The sequence below is a fragment of the Panthera onca genome, chromosome D2 (genome assembly GCF_046562875.1).
Source record: "Panthera onca isolate mPanOnc1 chromosome D2, mPanOnc1 haplotype 2, whole genome shotgun sequence".
In the NCBI taxonomy this organism is placed as follows: Eukaryota; Metazoa; Chordata; class Mammalia; order Carnivora; family Felidae; genus Panthera; species Panthera onca.
In genome coordinates, this window is record NC_138349.1 from 533284 (window position 1) to 555044 (window position 21761).

A 21761-nucleotide genomic window follows, 5' to 3' on the forward strand; every position below is an offset into this window, starting at 1 on the left:
GCCCACTGTTCCCTGGATGCCAGAAGCCACAGAGTATTTGGCAAAATGACCAGCATATCATTGGGAACAGGTGTTACTCCTGCGGTCGGGACCTAGCTCTTTGTCCCAGTAATTCTGGCCGCCCCACAGCCCACTGGCGGAGGCACCCGGCCCACAGGCTCACCACCCGTGGCTCGGTGGGCACGCCGAGGGCTTTCAGGTCGTCAGCAAGCCGTGGGCACCGGTGGAGACGAGCCGACGTGTACAAATGCACAGTGTGCAGGAAGCCGGTAGCAGAGCAGGTGTTCCAGTCAGTCCACGGAGGACCCAGGTCAAGGGGCTTTCTCTTGCAGGCCAGACCCCAGGCCTCCCTGTGCCGGGCTCAGCGTTCACGTCTGACTAGACTCCGCTGTGACTACGTCACCAGCATGCACACACGCACCCCGAATGTATGCACGTCGGACACCCGCACGCTGTCAGACACGCACACACCTCCCTTGTGCATGCACGCACGTGGGTTTACACCAACATGTGCACTCACATGCACACATGCAAATCACACATGTACCAACACGCTCAAAAAATGAGTTGATGTGTCCTCAGTGGTCAGGCATATGCCACACAGTCTCACGCACGCTCAGATACCCATACTTTCACTTAAATGCACACCTGTGCAATCCCGAGTCACACACACCCACATACATTCACACATACGCTATACACACCCTCACACGTGCACAACATACCTGTGTGCACACACTCAGACCCATACGTGCACCCTGAGTGTGCACACACACACTGCCACACGTCAGACACCTTGGATCTCGAGGCCCTAATCTGGCCTGCTGTTCAATGCCCTAGTCATCTCTGTGCGTCTGTGGGACTGTGTTCCACTGGCCCTCGGGAGGGAGGAGCTCAGGGAGCCAGGCTGGGAGCTGGAGCCTGCAGGAAGCATGTGCGTGGGGTCAGGAGAGGAGGTGGAGGGTAGGGGAGATGGTGTAGAAGACAGACGGAGCCCCCTCCTTCTCCAGCCTCAGCTGCCCAGCCCTCCCAGCACACAGGAGTGTTCTCCCCATGTGGCCAAGCCCTCCAGGCCTAGAAAGTCTCCTAGCTCCTGCCCTTGAATTTCCCCCATTTGTATTGCAGGAATCCCCACAACCACAGACAAAGGGGACAAAGAGCTTAAGCCAAGAAAGAGAAAGAGAAGGAAAGAAAGAAAGAAAGAAAGAAAGAAAGAAAGAAGAAAGGAAAGAAGGAAGGAAAGAAAGAAACAAAGAAAAAAGAAAGAGAAAGGGGGAAAGAAAGAGAAAGAAAGAAACAAAGAAAGAAAAAGAAGGAAAGAAAAAGAAGGAAAGAAAAAGAAAGAAAGAAAGAAAGAAAGACAGAAAGAAAGAAAGAAAGAAAGAAGGAAAAATCAGGGAGTGGCCCCCATGAGCACCTTGGCCAAACCTCTGGGGTTCAGCAGTGCGGGTGACAGGAGGGGACCCGGGCCTGGGCTGCCTGTGCCCACGTGACTTGGCACATCCCACCATCTGCTTCCTCCTCAGAGCTCAGCACAGGTCTCCACGTCACTCCCCAGGCCCTTCCAGCTCTTTCTGTGGGGTAGGTGGATGAGGGAAGGGCAGCCAGCCCATTGGAAGCTGGTTCAAGAAGACGGGGCCACGGGGTTCACCCACATCCAAGTCAGAGCTGCCAGCCAGGTTCCAGAAATGCGTGCGGCCCTGTGATGAAGGTGGTCTGGGAGTTTTCAAAGGAGAATGAGGGCACAAAGCAGAGCACAGGATTAGACTCGGGCGTGGAGGAGGCTGGCAAACCGGAAAATCTGAATTTCCCAGCCTCTGAGGTCCACGGATGAAAGGTCTGTCTGATCTGGCTCAGTCTAGGGCCCTCGCTGCAGCACGTGGGCTCCCCAGGACACAGGAGAGCCCAGTGATGCTCGTGGGGCCTCGTTAAAGAGGCGTCTTGGCAGTGTGTACGTGCACACACAGCACACACGCGTGCACACGCACGTGCACGCGACCACACAAGTAGACACACACTAACCAACAACCCAAAGACTCTGGGTTTATGCTCCTGAGGAGAGTGAAGCCCACGGCGCGAGCGTGAGCCGGTCCCCACCGCAGGCACCTTGTTGATGCTGTGCTCGCGGTGTCTGCACAGGCTGCAGGCACCAGCTTGCGCGGCTGTTGACTGAAAGTGCCGCCAGGAGAAGGGAGCCCAGGTTGGGTGCTCCCCGGGGGCATCTCACGGCCCAGAGCCTGACTTCCTGTTCAGGTCGAGGGCCCCCGGCCCAGCTGGAAGATGCCCCGTGAGTGGGGAGGCCCCTAACCCCCAGTGCCTGCTCACGGTGGGAGCATCTAAACGGTGGGGTGCGGATTCTCTGTGCGACTTTACGGGGTGGATTCCGTGGGTCATTGCTTCCGGCACACGGCGGAAGCTGCCACTCGCCGACAAGATGCTCTCGGCCCCTCCAAAGCCCAGCTGTTGCAACGGGAAGGCACGATTCAGCGGACACACGGTTCCAGGGCGGGGCTGAGATGTGCCGCTGGTTCCGATATACCAGCATGGTGGCGGGGGGGTCACCAAGTGCTGGGGGACCCTGACCCATGGCCTCCCTGGTCACCTGTCCTCTGGGGCCTGCCACCCACCCTTCCATTCCGCCTGCTCCAGCCCCGGCTGTTGGAATGACCCTCCCTTGCCTGAATCCACGGCCCAAGGAGGGCAGAAGGGCCGAGGCTTGGCTAATGGGCCGGGCAGGGGTGAGAGACGGGGAAGCCCATGCCAGCCACTCTGCTCCCTCAGCGAACATCCCCACCAGAACCCACCTTGACAGACAAGAGCCACATGGGCGTCCTGCCCGTCTGTGCCCATCTCCGGGTCCCGCGGGCTCTGAGCCTTGCTGCCAGGTGGGCCCGGATCGGGATACCACGGGCCCCAGGGCAGGACTCGCGGCTCCACTGGCCGCGGCAACGTTTCGGAAGGAGGTGACGGGCTGGGAACAGAAACTGCGGCCGCAGCTCCCACTGATGCCTGTCTGTAGTCCCCCGTCCAGCACAGCCACAGACCCGCACCCATGAGGGCCTGTGACAGGCCAGAGGGTTCGTGGCCTCCCACACCACAGCCGTCCCCTGCCGTTGCCAGCGGGACCTGACCTTGTCGCTGCTGGGCAGCCTCTGGTGGCTCTACCTCTCGGGTACAGACCCAGACTTCAGCGCAGGCCCAGAAGGTTCTTCAAAACCCAGTAGAGCCCACAGGGCCTGGAACCCCACCCCTCACTGTTGGCCAGCAAGGTGCTGCCTCGGCTGTGAGCAGGCCTGTGAACTGTCCTTCCCTAGAGATTGTGCAGACACAAACCCTGTCCCGTCCAGGCTGGGAGGAGGGGTGCTCCTCAGGGAGGCTGGTCCCCAGGGAAGCCCCTCGTCAGCCACAGGGCAGGGCTGGCTTCCCACCTGACGACCCTTGTCTGGTTATAGCAAAGTGGGTCCATCCAGGAGCTTCTGTGCCTCGAAGACCCCCCCACCCCATCAGAGATAACCCTGTGAGTCAGGGTTACGTGGGGACCCACAGGGACCGTGGATGGTTATTGTCCATTTCGAACATACTCTCGTATGTTACTTTTCTCAACCCTGGAGCATCGTGATGGGAACCCCCAACACAAACCCAAATCATTGCTGAGGACACTTGTGGACAATCTCGGGGCCTGCTGGCAGCTTGGAGGAAGCTGGGGAGGTCTGCATAGTACCCCGCTGGGGGTGCTTGCCCTAAAGCGCCCCCCTCCAACTCCGGACTGTCACCCAGCACGAAGCTCTCCTCACCTCCCCAGTCGCCTGCTGCTCTGTGTCGTCTGGGTGGGGTCATCACGTGGACCCGGAGGGCCCAGTGGGAATATCTGTTTCTTCACAGGGCACCCACAGCCGTGGGTGCCTCCAGGCAGCACAGGCTGCCCCCCACCCACCTTCACATCCCCGGGCCCAGCCTGGCGCCCGGTGCGTGGATGCTGGGGAGATGCTCACAGAACCCGGAAGGGATAGGAAAGCCCCCTACACCGCAGGGAAGTCTAGAAACCCGGAGATGCCCTGCCCCGGTGCCAACTTCACCTCCAAGTCTGCCCTGTCCTTGTCCCCTGGAGGCTCCTGAGGGCGACATCACCTGCCTCCAGAAGGCCTGGCATCTGCCCCTCCGGCAGCCGCTGCTCTGCCTGGTCCCTCATCCTGACCTTTGCTGCGACCAGTGCAGCGGGACAGGTGGGGCGACAGCCCCCAGGGCCTCAGACCCGCTCACCACGGGCCCGGGGGGTTTGCAGCTGAGAGAACCCTCCGGGGCACACACCCAGAGTGGAAGCGCTGGGACGCTGCCACCAGCAAGGGTGTCTGCCACCATGCCTGTCCCTGCTGACGTGGCCACCATGCAGTCTTCCAGTTCTTGCCATCTAGCACTCGCGGACAGGTGTTCACGGAGGTGTATTTTGCGTTCCTTGATACTGATGAGGTCAAACAGTTTTCATGTGTTCACTGGCCATTTGGATTTTCCCTGGGGTTACAACCAGGGAAGGACATTCCCTGGGGCTCGTGGGGAGTCCTGGCCTGTCGTGCAGTCTGTTGTTATAATCAGCTATAAAAATGGTGAATTCCCATGTCTTGTGCAGTCTGTCCATGTCCTGGGTCTGGCACCCACCACCCCTCCATGGGTGAGAAGATGCCCCGTGTCTTCTCTGTCCTGGCTCTTCCCGGGGTTTCCGTCAGTATGGGTGATGTTGCAGTCTGGCTACCCCCTCACCTTACACGGGATGGCTTTTCAGGTGCAACCTGACGCCATAATGTTAGCAGGTACAGTCACACGACTCTGATGGGGATTTAAAACCTTCAACACCAACCGAGTTGAATGTATGCAGGAAGCATAAAGTCTGGATCAGGTGTGTTCACAGGCACAGGACATTGGTCTGGCTCCAAGGCTTGAGCTGGACAGGCTTCCTATTTTACGGGAGCATGCCCAAAGACGGTGCCTGTCTCCCCCAAAAGGTGAAAGAAGTTTGAAGGGCTCATCTGAGCTTTCCCAATGGATGCTACTAACCCAGTGGCATCCCACTTCATCTGGAGGCCTCGGTCACAGGACGACGGGAACCCCGCAGCCGTATGCACTGTGCACAGCTAGGGGGCTGCTCCAACCCAGAGGGGCACCAGGGAACCCTCTAACCCAGCGAAGGCAGCAGGGCCACGGGGGTACAGGCCGTGGGCGGGGATCCGGCTCTGGCTCTGAATCCCGGCTCTGCTGTTGTTTGTTTGTTTGGCACGAGCCACAGGGCACGAAGGAGGCCCGAAAAGGATGGGGTCGCTGATACAAAGATCCACGTTCCCCATCTGCTTTGGACGGTGACTTAGGAGGTGAGTCTTCTAACAGACACACTGAAATGTGTCCTCTGGGGGAGGTTTTGAAGGCTGTGGGCTGGGCGCACCCTTTCTTTTTGCATCAAAGCCATGGAAATGCCCAGAGGTTTATTTATTCTCTAGCTTTCCCTCTCTGCAGCCTTGTCTCTCACCAAATCCAGGCCACCATGGCGGGGGGGGGGGGGGGGGGGGACACACCAACCCTCGGGTCCGGCCTCAGCGGCTCTTGGCAGGCCAGCCACGGGGTTCCCACAGCAGGCTCTGCTCCCCAGAAGGACAGGGCCACCATGTCATGAACCCTGCCCTTAACAGCCAGCCTTCTTGCAAAAGTGTGTGTGTGTGGGGGGGGGGGGGGATGGCAGGCAGAAGGCAGAGGGCCCTAGGGGCTGTGGCTAGGTCCTTAGGAACCCCCTTATCTGCTCTAGGAGGGTGGTGGCCGTGTCTAACTCTTGGCCACCAGTCCCGCCCACGTGGGCACTGGAGGGTCCTCATCAGCAACATGCCGGTTACAGCCCGTTCCGTGGATGGTTGCATGATGCCAGGATCCCTCCACAGTGAGCACAGAAGCCCAGGGACTGGGGCATCTGCCTGCTTGGAGGCTTGGAAGGCCCTCCTTTGCCAAGACCCCAGAGCCTTGGGTCTTCCTGGGAGTGGCTGCCTTCTCGGGGGGCCACCTATCACATGGAGGGACCCGGCTTGTTGATTTGGCCCCAGGCCTCAGCCTGCGGGTGCCGTGGGGAAGCAAGAGGTGCAGGCAAATCGGTTCTGTGGGCACCTGTCCAGTTAATGACCAGAAGCTCTATGTGGCGGAGACTGCTGGTCCCTCTGAGCCTTGGGAGGGGGGATGCTTCGGGACTCGGGATGCTGGGCGGAGGCCTCTGCTGTTCTGTGTGCAGGCGGCGGCCCTCAGTCCCGGGGGCTCCCCCCCACCCAGCTCCTGAGCAGGCCAGCCTGATTGCGCTCTGCTGGCCAGTGCCTCCCACTGACCTCCTAGGGTGCCGGCAGGGAGGAGGACAGTGCTCCACCCCCTCCCGCTCACGACGCCCCACCCCACACTCATCCATCCAACGTTTATAATCAGGAGCCCCCACCCTCCCCGCGGAAGGGCCCAACTTCTTCAGTGACCACCCACCCACTGCTGTCCCGTGGGGCTGACATTCCAAGGGTCCTGTCCTCTCAAAGCGAAAATGTTAAGGCTGACGGGGCGTTGCTGAGAGCGGCCTCCAAGACCTGGGCCAGGGGCAGGGGTCCTGGGAGCCGGGGCACCCTCCCCCGTACTCTCCCTAGGAGCAGGTGGGGGGAGGCGGGGCCCACCGCGCCCGGGCTCACCTCGTCCTCCGGCAGAGTGGGGAGCGGCTCGAAGTCGTAGCCCGCTAGGTCCTTGCCGTCCTCCTCGTACAAATCCGCCACGGCCGCGTCCATGGCCTGCATCGTGCGGGCGCGCGGGGGGCGCCTCGGACTCGGCCAGCGCTGGGGCCTCGCGCTCCGCGCTCCGGCCGGCGCCCCTGCCCCGCCGCGCCCGTCCGGCCTGGGCCTTCCCGCGGGCCCTGCGCCCGGCTCCGCGCGCGGCCGGGCTCGGGCTCCGGTTTGGACTCCGGCTCCGCGCACGGCAGGGCTCGGGCTTCGGTTTGGACTCCGGCTCCGGCTCCGGCTCCGGCTACGCGCGCCCCGCCGCCATGGCAACGCGCCCGCCCCCCGCGGCCCCGCCCTCGGCGCGCCGCCCGCGCGCCTGCCGCAGTGTCACCCGAGCGGGGGACGGGGTGTCCGGGAGGAACCGGGGGTCCCGGCACTCGCCAGGCCGGGCTCACTTTGGCGGGCGCTTGGGCGCGACTGGGGTCTGCGCGCTCTCGGGGACTCTGTTCCTCGGGGACGCTGGCTGCTTCTGCAGCTGCACGGAGCCGGCGGCCTGTGAGCGGCTGGCACCGTTTGGGGCGGGGCCTCTCGTGTGGCCGGCGTCCTCAGCGACGCCACCGCAGGCTGCTGCCTGGGTCTGCGCCCACCTGGGGCCCCGAGGTCGAGGGCCGTGGCCCACTCCCAGGAGGGCTCTGGGTGGGACGTGGACCCTCCGTCCGCCCCCCCCCCCTTTCCTCCCCCCGCCGCCCAGGGGCGCGGCTGCCGCAGTCCTCGCTGGGGGTGGCGGCTGCGGAGGCGCGCGGTTGTGGGGGGGGGGGGGGAAGGGGAGACGGGAGTGAGGGGGCAGGAGATCCGGCGGGGGCCGGTCTGGGCAGCTTGGGGTCTGGCCTTGCCTCCTCGCTTGAGTGAGGGTCTCCCGGATGCTTGTGCGGACGCAGGATTACAGCTTCATCCACACCTTACCAGCCAGCCTGGGGGCGTAGGAGACGCCACACAGCCCCTCCCCACAATTTGGCGGTCCTGCTGCCTCCTGATTAACCCCTCCGTCGCCCCATTTGTGGTCCAGTGGCTGGACTTTGCACAGCACCGGGGTGAGCCTTGCCCCAACCTGGGGCCTGTGGTTGGCAAACAGGCCGGCAAAGGGCCAGACAGCACCCCCTACCACCTTTTCCACGGGAGGGTGGGTGGCAGTCTCACCACCCTGGTGGACGTCGTCCTCGCCGGGCTCCCAGCAGAGCTCTGGGCCAGAGCCCTGGTAGGAGAGCAGGTGCTACTGGCCAGGCTTGTGGGTTTCCACATGTGCACATGTAGCCAGCAACGCCCCCCCCCCCACCAGGTGCACCGGAGGGTGCTCCCCAAATTCTCGCGTGAACGAGGCAGGTGTTGTGGCAAGGCCTGCCAAGTCCGAGCAAGCACTGGGGCACGGATTCCCAGCATTCTGTGCCCAGGTCAGGTCACTGTGACCCTGGGCCCTGGCACGTGACACCCAAGCATGCGAGGGCCATCCGAGTCACCAAAGAAATAGGCCTCAGGCTGGCAGCCAGGTGGGTGCTGGCCGACCTCACCCGCGGCAAAATGCTGATCCTTGAAGCCACCCAAGTCAAGCAGACTTGTGGGTGCCGCTCCCCACTTCTGGGGGTTCTGGGAAGCTCAGGGCAGCAGCCAGGGTGGGGTGGGTGGCCGTGGCTGGAGCTGCAGAAGCCAGCTGGCAGCTGTGCGGTGGGGGCCAGCTGGCAGCACCCAGGCCTCAGAAGGAGGCAGAGGGTGGCAGGCGGGCCGCTCCAGGCTCCGAGTCCACAGAGCTGAGCCCCCTGCCCGCGGGCTCCCCCTGGCCGCGCTTTCCCTTGCCGAGGGCTGGAGACGCCCTTCACCCGCCGCCCAGCGCAGGTGCCCCGTGCCCCCCCACGGGCTGCAGGGACCTCACGGGGGTGCGTGTGGGCTCTGTCACCTGGCTCCGCGGTGGCTGCGCCCCTGGGCCAGGGGTCAGGGGTGGGGACTGAGGCGCCGATTGGGAGGGTAAAGATAATCCCACAGCTGGGGAGCGGTCTTGAGTCTGAGGACACACGGTCTACTTGAGCAAGAGGTGCGTGCAGTTTGGGTGACGGACAGGCTTTGATGCGGCTCACTCAGCTTTGGCTGTTGCAGCCTGAAGGCGCCTAGTGGACACTTCCCGGCTCCTTGGTCAGACGGCTGGGAGGAGACGGACCAGGGTGCGCGGGGTCGAGTGGCCGCGGGGAGGTCAGGGGAGGAGCTGAGGGGGAGTGGCAGGGCGGGGTGGGAGGCGCTGAGGGGGAGGGGCGGGGGGAGGAGCCGAGGGGAGAGGAGGGGGCAGGAGCTGGGGCTGGGGGGGAGGGGCGGGGGAGGGGCTGGGGAGCAGCTGAGGGGAGGAGCCGAGGGGGGCGGGAAGACCCCGTGGGACTGAGGCCACACTGCTATCCTTCCTTCCTTTAAAAGTTTGTCGTCATTGGTCTTGTTCAGTGAGTGATGTCACCCCCGCTGGAAGCTTGCTTAGTCCGAGTGTTTGCATAGAGCCGGCTTTTGTGGCCAGCTTTGGTCCAAGGAAGGATTTGGTGTTGGCTCTGTGTTTTGGTGCCTTAGACACAATAGATGCTCCGTTAATGTTGGATGAGGCATGATTCTTGACCCCAGAGCAACACACTTGGGTGTGAGGACATCCCGGTGGCCCCTAGATGTCCACTCGAAAATAGTTCCAAACTCAGGGCCAAGAGCCCTGGCGAACAGACCACTGGAATAGCCTCTCAGTTTTGGCCTCCATGCCTGCCCCTGCCACCACCCCAGTGTGCCCAGCCCATGCCCAGCCTTCTTCCTGAGGCCTCTGGGGTGATGTCAGAGGTCCGAGGCCATGACGTGGTGGTTCCCCAGCCTTCTCAGTGGCCTTCCCTGACCTCTCTACTCACTCTCTGCCCCACCTCACTTTCCCACAAGACTCCCCCCCCCCCCGCCCCCCCTGCAGATCCTGGCCTGAGCTGCCCTCCCTGCCTCTGGCCTCTGCCCTCCGCCCTCCATGGACCTCCCTCCTGGTCAATGTCAGGTCAGGACACCCCTGATGGATGCTGTTTCCTGCAAAGCTCCGTGCTGACTGCTGGGCCCTTGTCCTACACAGACACTGGCAGGACTCTGCCTTGTCCTTCTGAGCTGGGCGTCTCCTTCGGATGGGGGCTCGCTTGGGTCTTGGGGTGCTCAGTCGGCACTCAGCATGGCCAGGCTGTGTGCTGAGGTGAGCAGAGTGGGGTCTTCTGGGTCCTGGCTCTCACTTTCCCTAAATGAATTCTGAAAAGCTGTCAAACTGTTTGAACATTTCAAAGTCAACATTTAAATTGTTAAAGAAATCACAAATGTAAATAATGCAAAGAATGTAATTTCTGGTGTGGTAAATATTGATATTTTGAAATAAAGCTGTTACTCTTGTGAATGTACCCAAGAAGCTAAATACCAAAATGGTTTTGCTTTTTTACACTTTTATTTTTAAGTAGGTTCTATGCCCAATATGGGGCTTGAACTCACGACCCTCAGATCAAGAGTCGCATGCTCCATCGACGGTGCCAGCCAGGTGTCGATACCACATGTCAGTCACTTAAGAAATCACATAAACGCGTTCTTTACCAGTCCAAAATCTTCATCATAGTATTTTCCCTTAAATTACAGACATCAAACTGTGGCCAGAATTGTATCCTCCTGTGATATCTCTTCATGCTTCATAGTGTCTGTAGACCCCGATTACACGTCTTTGCAACAAAAACGCATGTAGTGTTTCATAAACCAAATATTCAATAAACTGGGGCTCCTGGGTGGCTCAGTCAGTTAAGCATCTGACTCTTGATTTCCGTCCAGGTCATGATCGCACAGTTCATGGGATTCAAGCCCTGCATTGGGCTCTGCGCTGACTGTGGAGCCTGCTCGGGATTCTCTCTCCCTCTCTCTCAGAATAAATAAATAGACTTAAAAACACCACAAATATTCAAGAAACAAAAACATTTAAATTTTCTTTTGTTTCCCGTGACCATAGGGTTCATTTTACAGTATGGAGTCTTTTGGGAAAGTAAACGACCATGTTTCTCCTGGGGCTGCAGGCAGACACCCAAGGGTGGCGGGCCACTGACATGGCTCCTGTTGGAGGGGCCTGAGCCCTCTTAACACTCTGTGGCTGCCACTGTGGCTGTCAGTCTGTGGCTGCCGCTTTGTGGCTATTATTCTGTGGCTGTCACTCTGTGGTTGTCACTCTGTGGCTGTCACTCTGGCTGTCACTGTGTGGCTATCACTCTGTGGATGTCACTCTGGTGGTGTCACTGTAGATGTCACTCTGTGGCTGTTACTCTGTGGCTGTCATTCTGTGGTTGTCAGTCTGTGGCTATCACTCTGTGGATGTCACTCTGTGGGTGTTACTCTGTGGCTGTTACTGTGGTTGTCACTCTGGCTGTCACTCTGTGGCTATTACTCTGTGGCTGTCACTCTGTGGTTGTCACTCTGTGGCTGTCACTCTGGCTGTCACTGTGTGGCTATCACTCTGTGGATGTCACTCTGGTGGTGTCACTGTAGATGTCACTCTGTGGCTGTTACTCTGTGGCTGTCATTCTGTGGTTGTCAGTCTGTGGCTGTCAGTCTGTGGCTATCACTTTGTGGGTGTCACTCTGTGGGTGTTACTCTGTGGCTGTTACTGTGGTTGTCACTCTGGCTGTCACTCTGTGGCTATTACTCTGTGGCTGTCACCCCGTGGCTGTCACTCTGTGACTATTATCGTGGCTGTCCCTTTTTCCATAAGGACACCAGTCATGTTGGATTATATCCACAAAGCACTGATTTCCAAATAAGGTCACACAGGTACCTGGAGCTAGGACCTCAACATGTCATTTTTGGGAACACAGTTCCACCCGCAACCCTGTCCTCAGAGCTGGCCCCGGGACCAAGAAGAAGCTGTTTTCGCCCCTGGGAGCCTGATTACTGCACTCAGAGCTCCGCTGGGGCCGAGAGCAGCGTGTCTGCCACCTGGAGTGCGGTGTCGGGCGGGCACACGGCTCGTGGCAGGTCCCCGTGCCGCTCTGGGCACATGCGGCCCTCCTTGACCCCTGAGGTGGCCGCGTGTGTCTGCGTTTCCATTGCTGCGGCCGGGAGAGCCTCAGAGAGCAGCCTCGCCTGGGCTATTGTCACGTGTGGCACAGCCTTCCCGGGCTGGAGGACCCCGGCCAGCGAGTGTCCTGCTGCGTGCAGTGAAGGGACAGATGTGGTGTCGCCCGGGGGTCAGGGGGGATCGCCCTGTTCGGCGTGGGCCGGTGCACCTGGTGGCCCAGGTGTTGAGTGGAGCTCCCGGGCGCCAGCGCCCCTCCTCCGGGCTCCAGAGCGCCCGGCTGCTTCCCGGGCGGGGCGGCCACTGTGCTAACTGCAGGTTTAATGACAAACCCACTGCGGCGTGGTAGCTTGTGTTTTCACCGCATGCCGCTCATGAGTGATTTCTGCCAAGGACAAATGCAGGCGTGGGCGGCTCTGACTCTGACATCTCAGCGCTAGCAGGTGGTGGTGGGGGGGGGGGGCGGGATTGCCCGCTGTGGGTTGGGGGCACCAGATGCCTCCTCTCCACGCCCCCCCCACTGTTACATTGTTGGCACCTCTCCCCTCCCTCAGCTGCCCAGGATTCTCTGTAATTAAAAAGCCATCAGTGACTCGGTGTGGGCTTTGGGGTGCGTTTGGAGGGTCCCTGCGAGGCTTAGCCCTTCTCCGTGGCTGGGGGTTGGGTCTGTAGGCAGAGGAAGCCCTGGGCCTGGGAACTGGCACTTCTTTTCCTTGTTTCTATTCGTGGAACCGAATTTCAAATAGGGCTTTTTGTGGGTCAGTCTGCAGCCAGAGGAAGGCGGTGGCCGTTGTGTAACATAAAGTTAGCTCGCTCTCTCCAGGGCCCCCGGGCCCACTTGAGGCTTCTCTGGCCAGTACACTAACCCTAACCCGTTACAAACAAACATTGGTCTTTAAAAACCAAATTCCAGACTAAATTCAACTAAAGCCAGTTTAAAGGAGAAATCGCCAAGAGCTTTCTGGCTATGGTATTCCCTCCTGCATGGAGAGCAAAACTGATTTTACGCTGTGGGTCCCTATCGATGAAATGCTAAAATGCTACATCTTTCCCGGATGGATGTTTATGTCTCTTGAAAAATAACGAAATACTCCATTTCACTCACTTCACGGGGAAACGTTTCTCAGAAAAAGAGGAAAAGATCTGAGACTCAGATCCCGATGAACACGGCCTCCGGCAGGGAGCCAAGCCCCGGGGCCCCGGACCCTCGGGTAAGGCACACCCGTTCCTGCCATATTGGGGTCTCCCTCTCCTCTTTGCCCCGAACTCCACGCAAGTGTGTTCCTTTCGTGGACGTCCCGTGACCTGTGCTCTCCGGCTTTCCCAAAGCTTCTCAGGCCACGGCTTTGGCGACTTTTCCACAGAGCCCTGGGGCCGAGGCCGAGCTCAGTGGCCTTCTCAGGGGTCCCCTTCGCCCCCCAAACGCTCAGTGTTTCTCACGGGCAGGTTTGTGAATGGGCTTTTCCTTCTGTGCCGGGACTTCCGTCTTATCATTTACCCCGAAACACCGGTGGGTTCCCCCACCTTCGTCTGAGGGCTGTTGGCCATGAGGCAGGCACCACCTCCGTTTCCCGATTCGTCTCTTCCAGGGAGAGATCCCTTTGTGGCCTCCCGGGGCCTCTGGCTGACGTTCTCTGTTCAGGATGGTTCCATCCAGCTCTGGAACGAATTCCACGTGTTTATGAACATTCCAGAATGCCGTCTCCCCAGGTGTTCATAGTCACTTGCCTCTGTTTCTGGTGCATCTGCGGGAAGTGAGGGAACTAACCCTGCTGCCTTCAGCTTCCTGAGCTCAGTGTGCACGTCGTGCAAGAGGGTTTACCTTCAGGACGTGACTGAGGCCACTCCCCTCGTCCCGGACGCTGTCCCTCCACATTGCTCTGCCCACCCCCGTGCTGTCGGCCCTGGTGGTCGCTGGGGCCCCGACAGAGCGCGCTGTGAGGAGGGGCGTCGTGTGGGAACGGACGCAGACAGTGGAGAGAGGCTTGTGCAGCAGGTGAAGCTCCGCCCCTCCTTCCCGCAGGTACGGGGCGGAGGCGGAGGCTGGCTGGGCCCGGGGTGAGTGCTGGCCTCCTCGGAGCGGCCGGAGGGCTTTGCCGGCAGGGCACGTGGCTCACGGATGTTCTGGCAGAGCCAGGCTGCCGCGCCCTGACCGTGTGGTCCCGGGCAGGTCACTTGACCTCTCCGAGCCTGTTCACGGGGCTGACGTCAGCATTTGACGAGTGGCACGTGAAAGGCACGTGGCCCGGGGCTTCCGAATATACTTGGCAAAGGGCACGTGCTCCCCCGGGTGAGAACGGCAGGGGCTGATACGGCGAGCGCACCGCGCGGGGGTCCCGCGACTCTCGTCTTGGGCAGAGACCCCAAGGCAGGCAGGGAGTGGGAGAGTCCCCAGAGGAAAGGGGGCTCAGGCGCCCTGCTGGAGGCTGGGACGCGGTCCTCGGCCTTCCCCACTCACTGCTCCTGAGCTGGGTGGGGGAAAGACCCGGGCAGAGAGGCGGCCGTCACTGGCTGACTCCTGACACTGAGTTGGTTGCTGTGGAGGTCGTGGGGGCGGGGGGAGAGCGGGTCCGGGTGGTGGGGCCGACGCCTGCTGTGACTTCAGTGTGTCTCCTGCCTGCTGACAGGGTCCCAGGGACCCAGGGAAGGCTGGAGGGGCTGCAGACTCTTGGCGGGCCACCTCCCTCCAGTGCCTCCCTCGCCGCAGTCCCAGCTCAGGCCGTGAGACGTGGGGTGTGGCAGGGACAGCCGCCAGCACTTTGTAAACTCTTGAGTGTGGCGCGTCCTGCTGGGGCCCTCGGCCTCCTGGGCCTCGGGTCCCAGCGATGGGACAGGGACGGGGGGAGACCCGTGGCCTCTCCTCAAGCTTCTGCCTTCCCTGTGGTCTAGTTTCCAGTGCGGGGGTCCTGGGGGCCTGTGTGCAGCTTAAGAGGCGAGCTGGGTGTGGCCGTGTCTGCAGGTGGTTTCTGGTTCTTACCTGGTTCGCTCACTTTTTGCTGACCTTGTTCCTCGGACCCAGGTGGGTCACGCTGGCGGGGGGGGGGGGGGGGGGAGGTGGCGCTGCCCTGGGGGGCGCTCCAGGCCAGCACCCCCAGCAGCACCCGGGTGCTGCACGGAACCTGAGCTGGGGGAGGGCAGCAGCAACTCTGTCCTGTCTTTTTTTTAAGATTTGGAGGCGGCTCAAAAGGGCTGTTGTGCATCAACTTAGATTTTTCATATATATGTGTATCTTTTTTTAGAGAGAGAGAAAGTGCTAGTGGGGGAGGGGTAGACAGAGAAAGAGAGAGAATCCCAAGCAGGCTCCACTCTCAGTGAGGAGCCCGACTTGGGGCGTGATCCCACGACCCTGGGATCACGACCTGAGTCAAAATCAGGAGTCCAATGCTCAACTTACGGCGCCCCCGGGCGCCCCCAAACCATCCCCTCTTAGTGAGAATCCTGCCAGCTAGTCTGGCCAGAACGCCGGCCGCGGGTTGGGCCCCTCCTCCTTTGCCGTGATGTGCCATCACCCGGCAGCCTCTCGCAGGGACCCTATTCGGTCACTTCAGCCAGAAACCGCTCCCCCTGACTCTTCCTTTCAGTGGCCATCTGTCCCCAACCCTGGCAGAGAGAGGAGAGCAGGACAGAGGCCGCGGCAGTGTGGGGGCCTGTATTCAGGGCGACTGAGTGGGGAAGGCTGGGCTGTATTCCAAATGTACCACCGACACAGGGGGTGACGGCCAAGGAATGTTGGCGGGGGGAAATCGCCGGGAGGAGACCTTGGGTCTGGGGGCTCTGGCCACACCCACCTCCCAGGATTCCTGCTGAGGGCGGCCCAGGGTGGCCAGGTTTGGAGGGCGGTGTTCTTGCTGCAACCGGATGGGCCCGGGGAAGGTTTGGCCAAGGAGAGAACCTCCGTCAGACCTGCCCTGCTCCCTAGATTCCCGTCTGCCCATGCCGTCCTGGGGGGGAGCCTCACCTCTTGCCTCCCCCGCAAGACCCCGCCGCAGTCCACCCTGAATGTAAATGTCATTCAATGATTTCGCTTTGTCAGGAGCCCCTACTGTTGCCAGGGAGGGGCATGTGCTCCACAGCTATCTACAGGGCAGCCCCTGGTCCAGGACCTGGTCAAGACCTTGCCCCAAGGGGACTCCGCTCCCCTGGTGCTCTTTGCAGCCATTGGCCACAGCCCCGTGTTTGGTGTCCACTTACTTCAACTCCGCAAGCATTTCTTGAGCACCTATTGTGTAGCCCACTTGCATTGTGCGGGACACACCCTCCTGTGGAAGGACAAGCGGCTTGGCCCTCCCCGGGAGGTCCAGCAGGGTCTACAGGGCCCGGGGTTGGTGGCGCTGGGGTCTCCTGCTAGGGACCCTCATCCGGGACGGGCCTTTGGGTCACCCTGGTCACCCTGGGCTCGTGACCCCACACCTTGCGACCTCAGACTGTCCTGCTGTGTGTCTGCAGAGGCTTCTTGTTGCGCAGCTTGTGGGGTCCCACGTGGACCCTGGTCCCCAGGATAGCGGTGGAGTGCGGCCAGGGGCTCCTGCCTCTGTACCTGGCCCAGTGAGGGTCTGCCTCCTGTCCGGATCCTGGCCTGAGCTCGCTGCCGGGGAGCTGGACCTTACGGGAGTGGACCAGGCCCTGGGGCTCTCGGATGCCTAGCCGTGGCCACCGTTCAGCCTGGGCTGGCACCTGGGGTGTGCAGGGTCTGTAGTGGTCCCGACGGACCCCCCCCCCAGGCCATGCTTTAGCGGCGGAGGAGCCAGGGGGCCACCGGGTTCCGTGCTGCATTTGGGCTCTGGCAGGCCCCGGCTCACAGGTCCTGGCTCTGTCTTTGGCCAGCAGCGGGACCTGAGCCTAATCCCTGTCTGAACACAGTAGGGAGGCTGGAAGAGTGAAGAGGAAGGGTGGAGCACCCAGGCCCACCCTGCCCTCCCCCACCCCCAGGTCTGGACTCATCCCTTGGTCTGGAATGTTTCATTCCTCCTTCCTGGAGGGCTTTGGGCTGACTCCAGGGCCCGCTTCTTCCCGTGAGAGCCCCCAGCTGCAGCCTGGCCTGAGCTGGCCCCCTCCTCCCCTCCCCTCCCTTCCCTCCTTCATCAGAGCCTGAGCTAAGTGGTTCAGGCCCAGCTCCCCCAGGCAGGAGGCGCAGGGAGCTGGCTAATGCCCAGGGTCCCGGTTTCTCTGGTCTGCCCGCCTCCTCTCTCCTGATCCCCTTAATGACGGCTCTGACCTGTGTGCCAGCTGCGAAGGCGCGTAAGGTGGATGGCCCATTACCAAATGCGGCGTGTGGAACCAGATGGAAAAGGCTGGAAGGCCCAGGGGCCCCAGCATTCGGGAGGCAGGATGGCTGTTGTGCCCCTTCCCCCCCCCCCCCCCCCCACCCCGCCAGGGTCCAGCAGCAGGGCGCCCCCGCACATCTGAGGCCCAGGAGACATAACACGGCCACAAACTTTTCTTCGTTCACTTTCACTGGTGACCCCTTCTGCCAGGGGCCCAGCACATCTTCTCAGGGTGGCCCCAGGTACCTCCCCACTCTGGCCCACAGTGAGCCTTTCATGTCCGTCTTTGGTCCATTTCTCCCACCAGCAGCTGATGTCGTAATGCAGCAAGGCCCAAGTGTGGCCCCTGCCCCCCGCCCTCTCCCACACCCACCCTCGCCCTCCCCTGCAGTAGAATTGACAAACCCTGGGCTGTGTGTATTTAAAATGCGCGTGGATACATCAGGAGGCCAGCACGGGAGTGGGCACAGCTGTCCCGCTGGCCCAGTGGGGCAGGGGGTCCTCTGGGAGCAGTGGATGGGCTCAAGGGAGACATAGCGTGGGGAGGGATGTGCCACTGGACAGCCAGGAAGGACACCTGCACACTAGGAGCAGGAGGCCAGAGCAGAGGGCGAGGCCCTCCCTAGAGGACACCGTGGGATGCGGGGCACTGTCCTCACCGGGCTCACCAGGTCCAGGGACGTGCGGAACAAGCAAGTGGGTGGCTCTGGGCTCAGCAGGCCTCCTCCAAGCACGAGAGTCCCCGAGTGTGCTCAGGCTCCTGTGGTAAATTATCAAGGCCACCAAGTTACTCATTATGCAGAAACTTGTTTTTTTTAAGTATTTAAAAAATGTTTATTTATTTATTTTGGGAGACAGAGACAGCATGAGCGGGGGAGAAAGAGAGAGAGAGAGAGAGAGAGAGAGAGAGAGAGAGAATCTCAAGCAGGCTCCCTGCTGTCAGCACAGAGCCTGACGTGGGGTTCGATCCCATGAACCGTGAGATCATCACCTGAGCCGAAGTCAGACGCTTAACCGTCTGAGTCACTCAGGCGTCCTAAAACTCATTTTTTATCGATCTTATTAGAGTAATTTTCAATCTGGTTAGATTTGGACTAAATTGAAGTTGGCCACTTAGCCTCTGCACCTGCTTCTGAAGCCCAGATGTTCTGTGCAGAGAGCGCGTTCCGTCCCACCAGCCCCACGAGGTTTGGCTCTGTCCTCTGCACATCATCCTGCTTGAGGCCAAATGGAGAAGCCAGTGCTGGAGGGGTGGGTGGGGTGTGGGGGGGCCAGACTGCGACCTGGGCGGGGGGAGGTGCTGCTCTGCTCCCAGCACTGCCGGGTCCCCGGCCCCACGGTGGGGGCCCTCCAGCCCCAGGACATAGCTGCCTGGGGACAGAGACTGACCATCCTCCCGCTGTTCCAGACCCCTGGTGCGGGGCTCAGACCTATCCACTGGGGCCCAGAGTCCTCCCCTGGCCGCCCCCCCATGTCAGAGCCTGGCCTCTCCCCCTGGGCCACGCGAGCGCTTGTCCCGGACTCCTTCTTAGCAGCCCACACCAACGGTGTGCCCCTGAAGCTGGCGTGGCCCTCAGCACTGTCCGTGACGTTCCCGAGCGGCTGCCATGGCGGTGCCGTGTGATGGGGTCTGACCCACACCTGTGCAAGGGCTCCCACTTGGGTGCCGGGGGAGATTCAAGCCCCACGAGCTCCCGCCTGAGTGTGGAGACCCTCACCCGGCCCCGTCGCCTGCCGCAGTAACCCTGAGCCAGGCCCCTTCCCGCTCCCTCAGGCTTGCCGGGGGCGGTCCCCCAAGGCCACCATGCTCCTGCGGGTGCGGAATCCTCTTGTGGGGTGTCATAGGTTGTGCTTCCGACCCAGGTGCCGGTGGGGGTTCCTGTGTTTGCAGAATCCACACGACTTCTGTTCAAAACCATCCTGTCTGTCTGCGGTGCTGGCTCAAATCCCCCTGCAGCCACGGTGGCACCAGGAGGTGGCTCTAGGTGTGCACGGGGCACGGAAGTGCAGTCTGCTCCGTGGGCTCAAATCTGGCCAAGGCTCGAAGGCTGTTGCTGTGCGACGTTCCGAGCTGCTCCCGAGACCTGGGGATCTTGGAACGGCCTGAGGTCGCCTCTGCCCACTGACGTGGGGACATGTTCGGTTTGGGGGTGACCCATGTAGAAATTGTGAGGCATCGGTGTCGTTCGGACCACTCTCCCTCAGGCGCCTGCACACACAGGGGACCCCAGGGCTTTGCTCCTGGTCTGTTCCTTACTCTTGATTGCCCACCTCACAGCACACGGCTGCGTTCTGCACAGCCTGAAGGGGCGACGTGGACGCGCCCCGCCTGCTTATGCCACCTGTGGGAGCTCGTGGGGTGTCAGCCCTTAGACTGTCTGCTCTGCTCTGTGTCCCGGGACCAGCCCGGCTGAGTGGGGTCCACTGGGACTCACACCAGCTCCCCAGCAGCCAGGGCTTCTGGAGGGAAATTCTTCCTGGCTCTAACCACATCCCTCTGCGGCATGAGGGGCTGCCACACTCCCCATCCGGCCTCCATAGTGCTCCGAGGTGGGGCGGTGGTGCCCTAGGCCAGCCCCTGGGGCAGGAATGGGGGGCAGGAGCCTGGCTGTGCCTGGGGGACCCCTGCAGGGAACTGGGCTCCCTTCTCCAGTGACCCCGGAGGGAGGGCCGCTGGCCCCGTGGGATGGGAGGTGGGGTCTCGGTGGGACCAGCTTCTGGGGGAAGATGGGCTGGGATCAAGCCTTCAGCCTGAGCATGTGCACGTGTGTAAGCGTGTGTAAGCGTGTGTGCACGTGTATAAGCGAGTGGGCACACATGTGCTTGTGTGCGTGTGCCTGTGCACTGTGCCCCGTGTCCTTGGGGACTCTGGTCCTGTCTCCTGCCCCACCGTCCGGGCATGCCCACCCCTGCACATCAGACCTGGATGTCCTTCCTCCCTGACCTGTGGGCGGCAGAACGTTCTTCGATCTTGGATCCAGTGGGCAAAATTTTAACCCCAAGTGCCTGTTGGATAATAAGTCGTGTAATGAAACCTTCTGCCACAGCCTCTGGGTGGTCGACACAGCCTGGTGAGGAGGTGAGAGGGTCACGTGCGGGTGGGCGGGCCCAGCTGCCCCAGGAGGTGGTGCCATTCTCAGAAGGGACGGGTCTGGTTGCCGTGGCCCGCGATGTCCCCCTCCTACCCTGGAACCCCTGTGGGTTACAGGGTGAGTGGCAGGATGGCAGGCGTGGCACGGGCAGCACGTGGGGCGGACACGGCCGGGCTGGAGCCACCACCTCTGCGTGCAGCCCCCTACGTGCCTGCCTGGGGCCCTGAGTGCGGGGGGCAGGTGGCCGCCCCAGCCCAGCACAGAGCCTGGCCCCTCTCGGGAGGCCCCCACCCGAAAGGCTGCTCCTGGGTGCCTGAGCTCACACCCTCGAGCTGATCCTTGTCCCAAGGTGGGTCCCTGAGGCTCAGGGCTACCCTTGACCATCCTGTAGAGTCCCAGCCAGGCAGGCAGGGCATGGGGCAATGGGGTGAGGGGCAGGGCTGCTGAGCCCGGATCCCTGACCCAGCCCCCACCCCACAGAGCCAGCAGGGGCTCCCCAGGGGACCGGCGTCCAGAGGTGGCTCAGCAGGCCTTTCGGGAGAGTCAGAGGGCTGGGGGGTGCCTTTCGTCTAACTGTCATTGTGCCTGTGCTCTCCAGGCCCGGAGCGCCAGCTATGCCCGGAGGAGGGCCGAGCCTCAAACCGGGCCTCCCAAGGTCCCACGGGGGCAGCCGACCGAGGCCGCAGCAGATGCTGTCCGGAGAGCAGCGGCAGATGCACAGCCTGGCCCTGGCCGCCATCTGTCTCGGCTCGAACTGCGGCAGGGATGCGGTCCAGATGTGTCTGGCTTCCAGAGGCTTTGCTGATGGGGAGAGCTTGGTGTCCCTCTACCCCGGGGGAGTGAGATGCACCCCCACGTGGCGTCGCTGTGTGTCTCACATGCTCTCTGGGAAGGGCAGGCACACGTCTCTCACACACGCACGTGCATAAGTGCACGCGTGCACGCTCAGACAACACACACCCAACTCTCACAACCCACACACGTGTACGTGTGGATGCATGCACATACTCAAATGCACACACAGACAGCACACGCCCAACTGTCACAACCTGCACACGTGTACACGTGCACACACACACGCTCAAATGCACACACAGACAACACGCGCCCGACTCTCACAACCCACACACGTATACATATACACACTCACGCACAAAGGACGGAGGTGACATACCACGAGACCAGAGACGTTGGATCTGGTTCCGACCTCCTGTCCCGCATCCTTCTGGAAGTGTGTTCCGTGTGGGGTGTCTGTGCTGCGGTGAGCTGTGGATTTATGCTCTGAGAACATTACATGCGGATGGGATATGTCACAACACTGTCCCAAGTGGACTCAGGAGGCCGAATCAATACTGAAACACACGAGGTTTAATGTTTAGTGTTGAATTTCTTTGGTTTGAATGCGGAGCTGCTGGGGCTGCTGGGGGCAGAAAGGACCACGGTGGGTGCCTCCAGAGGACCGGGGTGTCCAGGGAGAACAGCCTGTCTGGGCTCCCCGGTCCCGGCTGGGTCCCGGCGCAGACGCGGGAGCCACGCACTGAGGCGGGCCCGCCCCCTCGCGGATGAGAGACGGACGCGGGTGCCATTAACCAGCCTCACAAAGGCA

General features: G+C 61.4%; 1 protein-coding gene across 1 annotated transcript in view; it reads right to left on the bottom strand.

The window, feature by feature from the left end:
• KNDC1 (kinase non-catalytic C-lobe domain containing 1) overlaps positions 1-7281 on the bottom strand; it is a 63799-nt gene extending 56518 nt beyond the window's left edge. The window contains exon 1 of the mRNA XM_060641151.3: positions 6693-7281. Within this exon, the coding sequence (XP_060497134.3) occupies positions 6693-6794 (102 nt within the window). The 5' untranslated portion in view covers positions 6795-7281. The remainder of the gene's footprint in view (positions 1-6692) is intronic.
• Positions 7282-21761: the final 14480 nt, after the last annotated feature.